The 13,604-nt window shown below is 45.6% G+C and overlaps 2 protein-coding genes and 1 pseudogene across 9 annotated transcripts; 1 reads left to right on the top strand and 2 right to left on the bottom strand.

The window, feature by feature from the left end:
* Nucleotides 1–85: 85 nt before the first annotated feature.
* LOC133911912 (glycine-rich RNA-binding protein 2, mitochondrial-like) lies at nucleotides 86–2,660 on the bottom strand. 6 transcript variants are annotated; one of them, XM_062354388.1, is made up of 6 exons: nucleotides 2,280–2,660; nucleotides 1,924–2,019; nucleotides 1,108–1,376; nucleotides 591–659; nucleotides 392–498; nucleotides 86–288 (listed from the first exon to the last, which is right to left on the bottom strand). In XM_062354388.1, exons 3-6 carry the CDS (start codon nucleotides 1,214–1,216, stop codon nucleotides 241–243), a joined length of 333 nt encoding a protein of 110 aa, XP_062210372.1. In that variant the 5' UTR covers nucleotides 1,217–1,376; nucleotides 1,924–2,019; nucleotides 2,280–2,660; the 3' UTR covers nucleotides 86–240. The 6 variants fall into 6 exon arrangements, with proteins under 6 accessions (XP_062210372.1, XP_062210375.1, XP_062210374.1 ...); XM_062354391.1 differs by having other exon boundaries at nucleotides 392–471; XM_062354390.1 differs by lacking the exon at nucleotides 1,924–2,019 and having other exon boundaries at nucleotides 2,401–2,660.
* Nucleotides 2,661–2,671: 11 nt separating this feature from the next.
* On the top strand, nucleotides 2,672–4,721 carry LOC133911911 (pentatricopeptide repeat-containing protein ATP4, chloroplastic-like; annotated as a pseudogene).
* A 3,724-nt stretch (nucleotides 4,722–8,445) lies between these two features.
* Nucleotides 8,446–13,400, bottom strand: LOC133911910 (microtubule-associated protein 70-4-like). Of its 3 annotated transcripts, none has more exons than XM_062354382.1 (10): nucleotides 13,129–13,399; nucleotides 11,233–11,318; nucleotides 10,779–10,844; nucleotides 10,491–10,661; nucleotides 10,225–10,395; nucleotides 9,970–10,125; nucleotides 9,742–9,888; nucleotides 9,578–9,649; nucleotides 8,859–9,493; nucleotides 8,446–8,688 (listed from the first exon to the last, which is right to left on the bottom strand). In XM_062354382.1, exons 1-9 carry the CDS (start codon nucleotides 13,232–13,234, stop codon nucleotides 8,945–8,947), a joined length of 1,524 nt encoding a protein of 507 aa, XP_062210366.1. In that variant the 5' UTR covers nucleotides 13,235–13,399; the 3' UTR covers nucleotides 8,446–8,688; nucleotides 8,859–8,944. The 3 variants fall into 3 exon arrangements, with proteins under 3 accessions (XP_062210366.1, XP_062210368.1, XP_062210369.1); XM_062354385.1 differs by lacking the exon at nucleotides 8,446–8,688 and having other exon boundaries at nucleotides 8,882–9,016; nucleotides 9,118–9,493; nucleotides 13,129–13,400; XM_062354384.1 differs by lacking the exon at nucleotides 11,233–11,318 and having other exon boundaries at nucleotides 13,129–13,257.
* Between the last annotated feature and the right edge of the window lie 204 nt (nucleotides 13,401–13,604).

Below are 13,604 nucleotides of genomic sequence, written 5' to 3'. Positions count from 1 at the left end.
ACAGACAAGACATATCCCAGCATTGTCGCATTAGGCATGTAATTACACGACCCTTGCAAGAATAAACCGGTCTGAAATGCGGAGATGAACAGAACATATGCAGTACGCATTGATGGTCATTCAAAATCTAAGATAACCACATAACACAAGCCCAGGCCTCCAACTATCATCCCAAGTTTCCAGTACAACAAATAATAGCAACGAAAAAGCACCTTACATATCTAAAGCAGCACTGTAAGATCATCCACTGTTTGCGTAGTGCACCCAAATGTTCCTTTCATCAAGCACCTGAAATTATCATGTGGGAATTTGTTTTCCAAAACGAAGGCAAGTACAGTAAGCAAAGAACTTGGCTTCTGATATCTCTAGGAAGAAAGAGAAGTGCACCCACCTCACCGTTCATCTTCTGCAGTGCTGCAGCAGCTTCATTTTCTGAAGAAAACTTGACAAAACCATATCCTTTCGACTTCCCTGTCGTTGGATGGCATATAACCTTCACTGATTGATGAATCAGAGGACAATTTCTAAGCCACACAAAATACAGATCCAAACACCTGTTTTAACAGCATCAACGTGAACAGGTAATATACCTTCGATAACGTCACCATATTGAGAAAAAGCATCCTTCAAAGTTGTTTCATTAGTATCATAAGAAAGACCTGCAGTTTGGTACAAGAAACGGCAAGCAGCAATCAGCATCGGCACCCATCACATTGAACCAGTATAAATCATCGCTAGACTTGCATAGCTCATTATAACTAACAAGAAACCCAACTTTCCCGGTAGATTAAGATCAGATCACCACATTAGGCATGATGCAGTTACCAGAGTTGGAATATATAAGGCATCAGGTCTATGATATGTGGTGTTTTTCCAGATATTGTTTAAACAGATGAATAAGACTGGATGACATAACGCCACTGCATCTGACAGTAGCAAGCAAGCAAGCACGTCGGTAGTTTGACAAACTAGCAAGAAAGCATACCTTTTTCAGTTCGACATGCAAATTGCATAACTGATAGCTAGCCCATCAGATTAAAGAAGCAATCTGGTCAAAGCATCAGAGAAAAGCACATCAAGAGGATGCAAGAGTGCAGATAATCTTACCACTGATGAACAATTTGGAGCTACATGAAGAGGAAGATGCAGTGGTTCGATTAAACATCTTCGTGAACTGAATCGCAGCGTTCGGTAGCAGTCCTCTCCAATTCAGCATCGCCAACAAACCCTAGAAGAAATAATCCCCAAATCGCAGCACCTCACTCAAATTGGATCTCCCTATACGTATTGCAATTCACACCCCGTGCAATCTGATTATTACACTAGGAGACTCCAATGTCTATGCCGGACCAGATGAACACAATGTTTTCCAATGTCTGTAACAGCATGCGACAGAATGGATACAAGATTAGATGTGAGAGAATTATCTAATAATAGTTCATAATTTATCCTCATATTTGCTAACAATGAGCTATTCGAGAAGTGGAAGAAGCACAATTGCACAAAATGCAACTGTGAGGTATGCATTTTTCAGATATCAGAGCTTGCAGGGGCGGGAGTGATCTCCACAATGGAACTGTGAAGGATGCATTCAGACATCAGAGCAAAATATTTTGACATGACATTAGCAAATTATAGCCAAAGAACTTGAGAGAAAGATAACTGGAATTCAGCTGAACTGGATCAAAGGCATATCAAGATTTATCAAACCAAATGGCTAAAGTATTAATCCCAATCCACACCACACTATTTCAGATCCTATGCTAGAGGCAGAATAAATCTAAGAAATTATCACCAGATCATCAAATCACTATGCTCCATCAAGTCCAATACTCAACAGGGACTTACATGAACAGAACCATAGTATAAAATGCAGAAAACAGGTTCATGTAAAAAAAAAAGGCAAAGAAAGACCAGCTATACCTTCCAATCCAAGATCTACGAGGGACGGAGGGAAAGGAGGAACCGGTGAAAAGAAAGGTGCCGCCACCGCGTCGATACTGGAAGAGCAACCCTAAGCTGAACCAAGACAGCAACAAGTAGCGTCTTCCCTAGCCAAATCGTGCTGTACCGGTTATTCACCGGGCAAAGCCAAGCTACTTCCCTCTCATTCTCCAATGGATAGATCAGTTCGGCTCTTAGTTCTTCTGCTTTGTTCCTTTTTTATTTGCTTTGTTCCTTGTTTTCCTTTCTTTCTTGTTTTTTTACTTTTTTCTATTAATTTTAAATCTGTAGGGGTGTAAACCCCTTCAGATCTCTAAAAAAAAATCGTTGTGTACCTCGGCGTCGACGAGGCCGGTCGTGATTCCTAGACCGTCGCGCGCAAGAGGCAAGAGGAGGAGAACGGGATGGGGACGCAGGAGGAGGAGGACGGAGAAGGAAAGGAGGAGGAGGGAGTACCAGCCACCGGAGTGGAGCAGAGGGGCTGGGGGAGCCGCCGGAGTCGGGGAGGTGAGCACGCGAGAGGAGGGCGACGTGAAAGTGGCGAGCGACTGTTGGGAGGAGGCGCGAGGCGGGGGCGCCGCGAATTGGCTTGCCGCGTGCGAATTTGAGGCGGCCGGCGCGGCGCGGCTTGCAGTTTCGGAGCCTGGAGGGGAGCGGCGGGAAGTGCATCCTTCCTCTCGCACGCCGTCACGCATGACGCATCTCCTTCTCCCCCACTCTTACTGACATGTGGATACCAGAAGTGCCAGACAGGAAGGCACAGCTGCGTCGTCACTCTCCCGGGCCGGCCACTTCCAACCCCAATCCACAGGAAGCGCAGCAACGCATGGCTTCCCTGCCCCTGTGCCGCTCGCCTTCCTCCCTCCACCTCTCATGGCCTCACCGGCCAATCTCCGCCTCCTTTCAGCCCAAGAACCCCTCCTCCCCGGCCGCCGCTCACGTCTCCGTCCAGGACCCGGCGCCTCCCTCCGACCCTAACAAGTCCAGCAGCAACACGAGGTATCTCTGGGTCAACCCCAACAGCCAGCGCGCCGCCGCCGTGCTCGGCGCGTGTGAGCGCGCTGAGGCGGCCGTGGCGGTCGCGCTTGAGGCCGCCTTTCCCGAGCCTCCCTCCCAGCAGGACGCCGTCATCGTGCTCAACACGGCTACGGTCAGGCTGGACACCGCCGTGCTCGCCCTCCGCTGGTTCCTTGGAAACGCCGAGGTCCGGAAGAAGGTCATCCTCTACAACGTGGTGCTCAAGCTGCTGCACAAGAAGCGGCGGTGGAGCGACACCGAGGCTCTCTGGAGCGAGATGCTGCGAGACGGCGTGCAGCCCGACAACGCCACCTTCTCGACCGTCATCAGCTGAGCGCGCGCCTGCGGCCTGTCCAGCAAGGCCGTGGAGTGGTTCGAGAAGATGCCGGAGTTTGGGTGCTCGCCGGACATGCTCATGTACTCGGCGGTGATCGACGCGTATGGCCGCGCCGGGAACGCCAAGGCGGCTCTAAGCCTGTACGACCGCACTCGAGCGGAGAAATGGTAGCTCGATCCCGTCATTTGCGCCACGGTGATCAAGGTGCACTCGACCACTGGCAACTTCGACGGCGCGCTCAACGTGTTCGAGGAAATGAAGGCGGCCTGTGTGAAGCCAAACCTGGTCGTGTACAACACCATGTTGGATGCCATGCGGCCGTGGGTGGTGAAGACAATCCACAGGGAGATGGTTAACCAGCAGGTGCAGCCCAGCAGGGCGACGTACTGTTGTCTCCTACACGCGTACACCAGGGCGCGCTACGTTGAGGACGCCATGGCCGTTTACCAGGTGATTGACATCGACGTGATGCTGTACAACATGTTCCTGTCCATGTTCGCGGACATTGGTTACGTCGACGAGGCCGAAGAGATCTTCAGGGACATGAAGGCGTCCATGGATTCCCGGTCCAAGCCTGATAGCTGGAGCTACTCGTCAATGGTGACACTCTATTCTTCCACTGCCAACGTCCTGGGTGCAGAGGGCATACTGAACGAGATGGTAGAGGCCGGCTTCAAGCCGAACATCTTGGTCCTCACCTCACTCATCCGTTGCTACGGCAAAGCATGGCGCACCGACGACGTGGTCAGGTCGTTTAGCATGCTCCAGGACCTCGGTATCAGGCCCGACGACCGTTTCTGCGGTTGCCTTCGTAGCGTGGTGGCGAACACGCAGGTGGAAGAGCTGCACGAGGTGATCAACTGCATTGAGAGGAGCAATATCCAGCTTGGCGCTGTAGTAAAGCTCTTGGTGGACCGGAGCGCCTCCGCTGAATCTTTCAGGGAAGCAGCCAGTGACCTGCTGAGCAGCTCCCGCGGCGTGGTGAAGATGCCTTACTGCAACTGCCTGATGGACCTGTTTGTGAACCTGAACCAGGTGGAGAAGGCCTGCGCTCTCCTCGACGCCGCGCAGCAGCTCGGCATCTATGCCAACATCCAGACCAGGACGCAGACGCAGTGGTCACTGCACCTCAGGGGACTCTCCGTCGGCGCGGCACTGACCACGCTGCATGTCTGGATGAACGACCTGTACACGGCGCTGCAGAGCGGCGGCGTGAGGGGCTGCCACCGTTGCTGGGGATCCACACGGGGCAAGGGACGAACTCTTACTCCGACAGAGGGCTGGCTGCCATGTTCGAGGCGCATCTCAAGGAGCTCGACGCGCCGTTCCATGAGGCACCTGACAAGGCAGGCTGGTTCTTGACGACGAGCGTTGCTGCGAAGCACTGGTTGGGATGAAGTCGTCGGAATTGGTTGCTGTGTAAACGGCAGAATTTAGGGCTTATAACATTCCCCCCCCCCCCCCCGGTTTTTCTGTGTTATCTGCAGGTGCTCTGATGCCCCCCCCCCCCCCCCAACAGGTTTCTGCTGGTAGATGCTTAATTGCTTCCTTCTAAAGTTATCTTTCTATTGCTTTCATCCAGATGCCCATAGGCCAGTTTCAATTATAATGCATAACACAAGAAGAGAAAATGGAATCAGAGAGTTCTCCTGCTACAGAACCAGAGAGGTGAAAAGGGTGACAGCGGAGGTGACACCGATTCCGGCGTCAATCTCACCGGCTCCTCTACTCTTGCAGCCTCTTTGGCGCTGGAGGACAAGAGGTTCGGGTGGATCGACGTCGGAGGTAGTTTATAGCATAGTTAGTAGGTGTTGTGAGATAGTTAGGGTTCCTGTGGTGTCTTTCGCGAAGGTGCCATGCCGGCTTTTGTTTCTCTATGTTGTCTCCGGTGAGGTCACTGTTATCGGCGGCGTCTCTGGCGATACCACGGCCGCGGTAGCCACTCCTGCCGTCGTCGCAGCAGCCATGGCGAGCGAGAGAACCAAACGAGCATCGAGCGAGCCGTGGTTTTGTGGGCCTGTGGAGGCCGAACGGGCTCGAATCACATTAATGCGAGGATATGCTTAGTGCATGGGCCCACGAGGGCTGAGGACTTTAGGCCCACGACGGCATGGCAGTTTGGTTTTTTCCAAGCGAATTTCAGAAAAAGAATTTCTAGCAAACAACGAGAAATAAAAACCAAATAAAAAAACCAAGAAAACCTAATAAAAAACCAAGAATGTAGTGAATAAGACTTACCCTTTGATATATATCATTCTATTTTTTGAGAAAAAAATTCAAAAACTTTAACCTTTTGATTGGGTTCTCAACAGTCAATATGCTCTAGTATGTTGTCTTTCTCGTTTCCGACGGTGGTAGGTTAAGCTCAATTTCAAAAACCTGATCATATCAGGACTGATGAGGTTATTGTTGGCAGGTGCGAATCCAGAAAATCGTGTCACTGGTGTCACCGAGCAGTAATTCTGCTAAAATCATGACATCATCTCATATATAACAGTGATGTTACTAAGATATTTGCCCAATGTAAGACACCTAAATCTAGGATCTTCTATACTTCATATATCAGTCTCTAAATTAAATAACTGATACACATAATACAATAATTATGATACATAGTCATACTTCATACATAAAGCTATTAAGTTTACAGAGTATAAAATGTCTTCAAACCATACTGTATATTACAAATTTAGTTTAACAACCATCAAAAACACATCGGATCGTCTACCCAAAGCCATAGGAGCTAGAATACGAACATAACTACTAATTTACTCCTCATCCACGCTTTCATCTCTAGCGAAGTCGGCATCTGCTTTCTCATTTGAATGATAATAAGAGTGAGTACGGAAGGTAATCAACAAGTCACATACTACGTTAAGGTGTTGATAGATGTATAAAAAATAATTAAAAGATAAGGCTTTAGATGTTTAGTTTTAAGCGTAAAGCAGTTTTATGCATATATCCAGTCATATTCTATATTGTTAACCTTGAAAACAGTGTACACAAGGTAATAAAGTATATCTAAGTTTTTTTCCTGAAAGGGGCTACACCTTGCTTTGTAATCCCTGTCACTGTATCGGGGTCAGAACGGATAAGTTATGCATTTTAAAAGATTTAACCTTACATTAAATCTAGAAATTATGAAATGATACTATTCATTAGTGGGGCACATAGGTGGAACCACTGAACAATATTGTGGGCCCACCGAACAGTAACTGGATGGGGGCTAGATTTTGTCTTGAACTTGGGCTCGGGTTTGGACCTAGGCTAGGCTACACAGTGTTCAGCCCACAGAGTCATAACTTCTTGCAGGATGGAGTGGCGAAGAAGGAGCAGCGACGAGCCGACGAGCAGGGTGGAGCGACGAAGGGGGAGCGACAATGAGCAAAGGTGGTGGAGCCGCACCGGAGAGCTCACCGGCGTTGCGTTAGGGCTACGGCTGAGTCAAAGGTTTTGGGGCAGGTGGTCTACGTGGGCACATGGATCCATTTTGGGGGTCGACAACAGCAAGTGGCCACTGGAGTGGGTCTAATCGATGACCGAAGATGACCATGGTGGCGGTGGCTGGGTCGTTGGCGAAGGAGAGGAAAGAGAGGGGGACTTGACCAGCTAAGGGCCACTAAAGGTGTGGCGCGACGCATGGAGTCTAGCCAAGGGGTTCAGGGGCCGATGGCCCAGCCGACGTAGTGCATCATCGCGGAGAGGTGCGCTGGTGTAGGGCCAAAGGAAAAGCTAAATGTGCAAAAGGAAAAGGATGGTGAGGGGAACACACTGCATGTTAGTCTTGCCAAAAGGAGTGCTACAGTTGCGACTCGACGTGCGACCGGTTTGGGTGGTGGTTAGAGATGGGGAAGAAGGCAACGCGAGCTCCAACCCGGTGGGGAAGACATGCCAATTCAGTCGGGGATGCCGTTCGCGACTCCTCTCCTCGCTCCACGTAGCTCAGGCTCGCCGATTCATGCTTGGGCTCGACAGATTTTGGTGGTTTTCATGTCCCAAAATGCTAATAAGGTGATTAAACATTCATAATCATCATGATATTATATTTATACGTATTTATTTGATAACTTGAGTTTAAACATATTTCAAAAATACTTTGGAGATAGTCTAAAGCTCCTTAGAGAAGCCCTAAATATTTTGAAGAAGAAGAAAAATAGAAAGAGGGGCAAATTTAGGAAAATTCAGTAAAGGATCTCTCTCACGTTTGACCGGGATTACCCGTGATCTGACTGCCAGGGGCCAACCACATGGGCTTCCCATGGTCTGACCGACCCTTTCCGCGGTCTGACCACCATAGCGCAGAGGCTCCACTTAAGGAAATCGGCAAACTTTCTCACACACTCTCACTCTCACTCACCCCTTCACCCACACCAAGAGAGAGGGAGAGATCACCTCGATGTCCACAACGACCAGAGATTGACGGAGGGGACTTCCTGAAGCTCCCCAAAGACTTCATCGAGCTCATCCCCTTCACCCTCGTCGTCAGTAAAGTTTCCACATGAGTTCATCCACCTTAATCCTTACACCACCCCAAAGCTCGATCACCCAATCGAAGCTTCCTCCGGAGTGATCTCCTTTAATAGAAGGCTTCCTTAAGCTAAGGTGAAATGTCCCCTACAATTTTTTCATTGTTCTCGAGCTCTAATCGATCCTCATTCCATTTAGACTCAAGCTTAACCCTAGCCTAGGGTTTATCCATGAGGTATTTTGAGTTTAGCTCGGTAAATATTGTCCAAAAAAATTTAGGATTTTTTGAAAAATAGAAGACCACTGATTTTTGCATCGGTGAACAGTACCAGCGAGCAGTGATTTCGACGATAGAGATAACAAAAATCGGGTTATATGTGAAGTCGGTGTACAAAACTTGTAATTTTGTGTTATTAGTATAATAGTTGTAATTTTATGTTACAAATGATATAATAGTTGTAGTTCTATACAATTCACTCTAAATATTTTGATCGCACATGGTTTAGTAACAGATGGAACAGAGAGGAGCAACGGATGGAAATGGCAAATGAGAGTAGCAAACGGGAACAATAAAATTCATTTTTTTATTTATTTGACAACCGCGTTGAGGAATACCTTTCACTTCTTTTTGTATTGTTTCCATTGCATTATCAACAACTTTTATGTGGGCAAAACAAACCTTTTCTCAAAAAGCTATAAATTTCTTTCTTTCTTTCTTCTTTTTTGAAGAACTTCTTTCTTTTTGGCAGGCACAAATTACATGTGTAGGCTTTATGATATAGTTTATATGTCCAGGAGAGAAAAAAAAACAAGAAAAACGCAGAGACACCACTACTGGCTTCCTTGTCCAAACAACCTCACAAATGGAATAAATTAAGCTGTAGATAGGCACACATGCTCTTCAAGTAAGTCACATCTTGTATCTGTGAGAAAAAGAAAAGAAACGAACAATGTCAGATCAAAAGTCTAGGTATAATAAGATTTTATGCAAAATGTGCAAATGATTGTTTTGCTTCGGAGATAACTATAAAAGAGCACTAGTGAATAAAACTGTTCAAGAAGTATGAAGCATCTAATGGTAGAAAATGCTTACCTGTACATGAATAATTGCTATTTGTCCTTCTATTAAGTATCCTCATGCAAGAAGAAATCCTCAAGACCTCAACCTTCCCTGTTGTCCTAAGTACTAGTTTCGGCATTGGAGGTATGAACATTTCCCTCGTCCTTGATGGCTTCTTGATGTTCAATGCACTGAACTCCACATTCGCAATTTGCATCAAATACAGCGTGAGCCTTTGTGTCATCACGTCCTTGTAAACGTGACACATTCAGATGTTCCATGTTCTCCTTACCATCATCAGCGGTCATTTTGCTTCTTGTCGCCCATAGATGATTCTTCACAGGACGCTCCCCTTTACCAACAACATTTCTTGATCTTGGACTGTCGAATCGCATAACACTTTTAGTCTTCTCTGCAGGTTCGGTTTTTGAATATGGCTGCTTCAACACTTTCCCTGCCATTGACGCCCTTGGTTGAGATGTTGGCCTTCTCCTCTCAGTGGCTTCAGATGAGGGTGATTGATGTGTCACTTTGGCTGTGCTAGTTTGTCTTGGTTGAGATGTTGATCTTTTGGGAGCGATTCGTTTGTTGATTTCCTTTGCAGATGAGTTGGATGTTTCATTTCTCATGTCTTCTTCCAGGGACTTCAGTCTCCTTTTGAGTTTATCCTGTGAAACAAACCAAATTTGAAGAAATTACTTTGAGAATTGAATGATGTAAATTGCTTGAAACGATTATTTAGTATTGCTAACATTAAGCTGGGCTTCAATCTTTGCAGATTTCTCGGCTATTGTTATCTTGTCACGCAGTCGCTGTATCTCTCCCTGCATGATTGTGAAATGGTTAATCCTCTATGCATGTACAATTTGTAACTTGTGTCAGGTCATCCTTTCAAATATGACACAGCATAGGGTACCTGAAGGAGCCTTCGTTCTTCCAGCCATCTCTTGACAGGCATCAGCTTATCAGAGTCATCTTTCCATTCATTTGCCGCTGTCGATGCAACACGATTGACATAAACCTTGGCTCGAGCTAGCTCCCTCTCAAGAGTCTTCTTTTCCTTCTGCAAGTTTTAATATGTTAACGACCAAGGATCTGATGGAATCCAACATCTGAATTACTTGCGCACTAGCACCGCACTTACAGTCAACTTGGCAGCCTGATTCTGAAAGAAGTGCACTGCATTGGCAACATCGCCAGAAGCAAGAATAGTCTCCTCAAGCTCGCTGATGGTATGCGAGAGCTTCTCGATCTCTAACACCTTCTGTCTGTTATTCTTTTCTAACAATCTGTTCTCTTCCTACAGATGTAGTACAGGAAAGAAGGATCAGTTCCACAAGATCACCAGCACACAGAGATTTAACTGCTGTGCAATTAAACAATGATGCCATGTACTTACATGGTACATCTCCATCTGCTTGTTGAGTTCAATGTTCTGGTTCTGAACATCCTCTACTATAAGTGCCCTCTCAAGTGTACTACGCAAAATGTTCCCTGCTTCGACAAGGGTCGCCTCCTTCAGCTTTAGATGCCGTTCTAGCGCCTTCTTGTCATCCTGGAGCACTGCAATCTGGTGACCAGAAGAGGAGATATGGTAAGTAACTAAGTATATGATGGAAGTTTGTTAGTTGCTCTGATGGTAAAACTTTTCTGAATTTATACTACCTCATGTCTGTAGTTTCTTATGTCCGACTCCAGGGGCGCTATGATGGCATCAAAGGGAACCACTTCCTCGTCTTTCTGGGAAGAGTGTATCCTTCTGAGTGTTGCCTCCGCAGCGAACTGTGCAGATAATGCTTCTTTACGCTCATTGCTTAGTCTTATCACATCTAAATTCTGCCATATCAAATAGACATATTACGATGGTGAAGCAGACTCCAGTTTCTATGTAAAAATATTTTCAAAGAAAAAAAAGGTACAAATACTGAAATCAAGCTGAAGGAACTAATCAACCTTCTTCTCAAGCTGTTTCTCCAAACTTCTCATCTTCTCGTCCTGTTTCTTCAGTTCCTTGCTCACCTACAACAATATAAAGCTCTCAATACAGTAAGCTAGCTACCAGGCTATAATTTGTCCAAAGTTGCATTCACTCTGCGTGGAAAGTGGAAATTAACTTGCAATGCAAACAGCTCAAGCAAAAGGAATGGCGAGTAGTTGAGTAGATAGGTGTTGTATTGGTCCATGCTGAGTCCCGAGTCTTCACGTGATGTAATTCTAGTGCAGTTAGATTTTTTTTCCCGAGTAATGCAAACAGCTCAAGTGCAGTTAGATTTTTTCCCCCTTCTGGTGTGTCAGGTGATGTAATTCTAAACTCTATCTTTTCTTTACTATAACTGATAAAAGTTCCTTTCATCCATTTCGGCAGAAAAAAACTCAAGCAAAAGATAATTTAAAAAGAGCAAATTACCTCAGCAATAGCCTTGTCCTTCAGAGCTTCCGTCAGCTTCAAGCCTTTTATTTCACTATATGCATGTCCTAGCTCTCTCTCATTTTCTGCATGAAACTCCGAATTTTAACTCAAATAGACATGATACTCTCCTCTTTTATATTTCTAGAATAACCTTAATTTCTTGGAAAACCTTACGGATTACTATTTTACACTTTCTCTGAAAAGCTTAGCAATGTAAGAGTTGCTCATATGGTAATTTTGAGAAAATAGCGGCTGTGGAAGACTACGTTTACGAAATTTCTTCATTCTTTGTTTGAAGTAATTTGATATGGGTGAAGTAGTTGAATGAGATGGATGACAACAAAAGATATGAGCAACGACTTTTGTGTTTATAAGTGTAAAAACAATAAAGTTAAACTGGAGATTATTTTGTTGCAATGCAATGTTTAAGAAAAAGACATTGGATAAAGCCATTATGAATAAGAAACGTTAAAGAGAATAAGTCCACTATTAATAGAAAGGGTTAAAGCGAATGGCAGTTCAAAAACTTAAAAATTAATCTGCCGTGTATCGATCGATCGTGTATTAAAATGGGTGCTGATAGACACCCTACCAACTCTGCATGCTAATTCTCCGTTCAATTCCTTGACATCCTACCAACCGTGCACACACTAACATTTTCCAAGGTTTTGTCACACCTGTGCCTTAGAATCTGAGCAAACATCTCTACCAACCTACACGAATTGGTTACTTGTATCACTCTTTTTGTTTCCTCCTCTACAGTAGAAAAGGTAGTTTCATCTGATTAAAGCTGATTATTTGGACTCTAGAATTGCAATCATAGAAAGCGTGCATGTGAAACATTCTTTTTTTCAGTTCGAAAAAAAAGGATTTGAAAAGTTAATTTGCATGCTTCACTAAAACATAACGGCAAACAAATTAGCCTCAGGGATCATTTTTCCACAGTTACGTTCAGCATGCAGCATACTGGATCACACATTGCCAGACAAACACAAGAGATTTGATACGTTGGAGAAACTGAAATTAAGACATGTGAATCGTATTTCATACTGAATGAATTACTGATTGCATTAGCAAGGTCAGAACTACGAAGTTTATACCTTTTCTTTTTTTGCGAAATTATACCTATTTTGCCAAGACAATCACACAAGTGACATGGTGCATTTAGCTACACATGCACCCCACACTCACCACACGCGCATCCATATGCATGTTTGATGGGATTGAGGGCATGAGGCCTCCAATACGCGGAAACATACAATACCACTGAACGCACATGTGTGGACCCTAGTCTAACTCGGACTAATCTCAGGTGTTAGGGATGAGAACCTTCTTCCCTGACACTAACCTAACTTCAACTCTTGGTGATAACAATACACCTGCAAATTGACCTAAAAGATGAAAACACTATTTCTAGAAACGTGCATGGTATATGCTCTAGCCTTCTAGGCCGATCTCATGGTCACAGCTAGGACTTGAGTTTGATGCTCGGGACTACAACTGAAACTAGGAAAAAAATTCCAGATACATCTGAAACTAGGACAATCAAGTAATAAGCAATTTCTCAAAAAGCCCATACTCATGTCATGCATATATAATTGCACTGCACTTCGAGGTATGCAGTATAATACAAACTATAGCCTATAGGCTGTTAGCAGTAGCACGATTTGCAAAGTGTCGGTAATGGTGCAGTTGCAGCCATAGTTATCAGGTTCATAACAATATCCGTATGCAGAATTTATCTTTGATTTATGCTGTGCAATGCTCCATCACTCTGTAGAGTGTGGGAAGACAAACTGGTCAGCGTACTTGCAACTAAGGGTGCACTTGCGAGGAAAGTCTGACAACGGATGATCCAATGCATGCGTATTTGCTACAGGCAAACGAACAAACCTCTGAGAAGATTCTCCAGCCTGTCGAGCTCGTTGACGACGGGATCAGAATGGCCGTGGCCATGGAACATCTCCTTGCCATGATCAACCTCTCCCAAGCTGCCCATCCCTCTCTCGCAATGCTGTGAAGGCAAGGACTCAGTGACAAGCTAGCTTAGCTATAGCTGTAGCTGCTATGGCGGTAGCAGTTTCTGCTCTCTTCTCACCTAATAAGGAGAGGAAGATGGGCTGCACACCCAACCGTGTGGCTGTGGTTGGGATTATATGGGGATCTTGGTTTCTTCAGGAGCACCCCATTGTTGCCGACTCGCCGCTCGGCTTACGCGAGGAAATTGACTGCGGAGTGGAGTTCGGATGAGTGCGGTTGAAGAGAAGCCACGGCAGGCCGGGCCGGGGTGACAAATGGAGATGTGTCCCAAAGTCACCGATAGAGCACAGAGCTGGCATGAGAGAGACGCAGATTTCGGTGACCTTTTC

The sequence above is a fragment of the Phragmites australis genome, chromosome 3 (genome assembly GCF_958298935.1).
Source record: "Phragmites australis chromosome 3, lpPhrAust1.1, whole genome shotgun sequence".
Classification (NCBI taxonomy): domain Eukaryota; kingdom Viridiplantae; phylum Streptophyta; class Magnoliopsida; order Poales; family Poaceae; genus Phragmites; species Phragmites australis.
The sequence above is the reverse complement of the archived record's forward strand: the minus strand, read 5'-3'. Positions and strand labels throughout refer to the sequence as shown.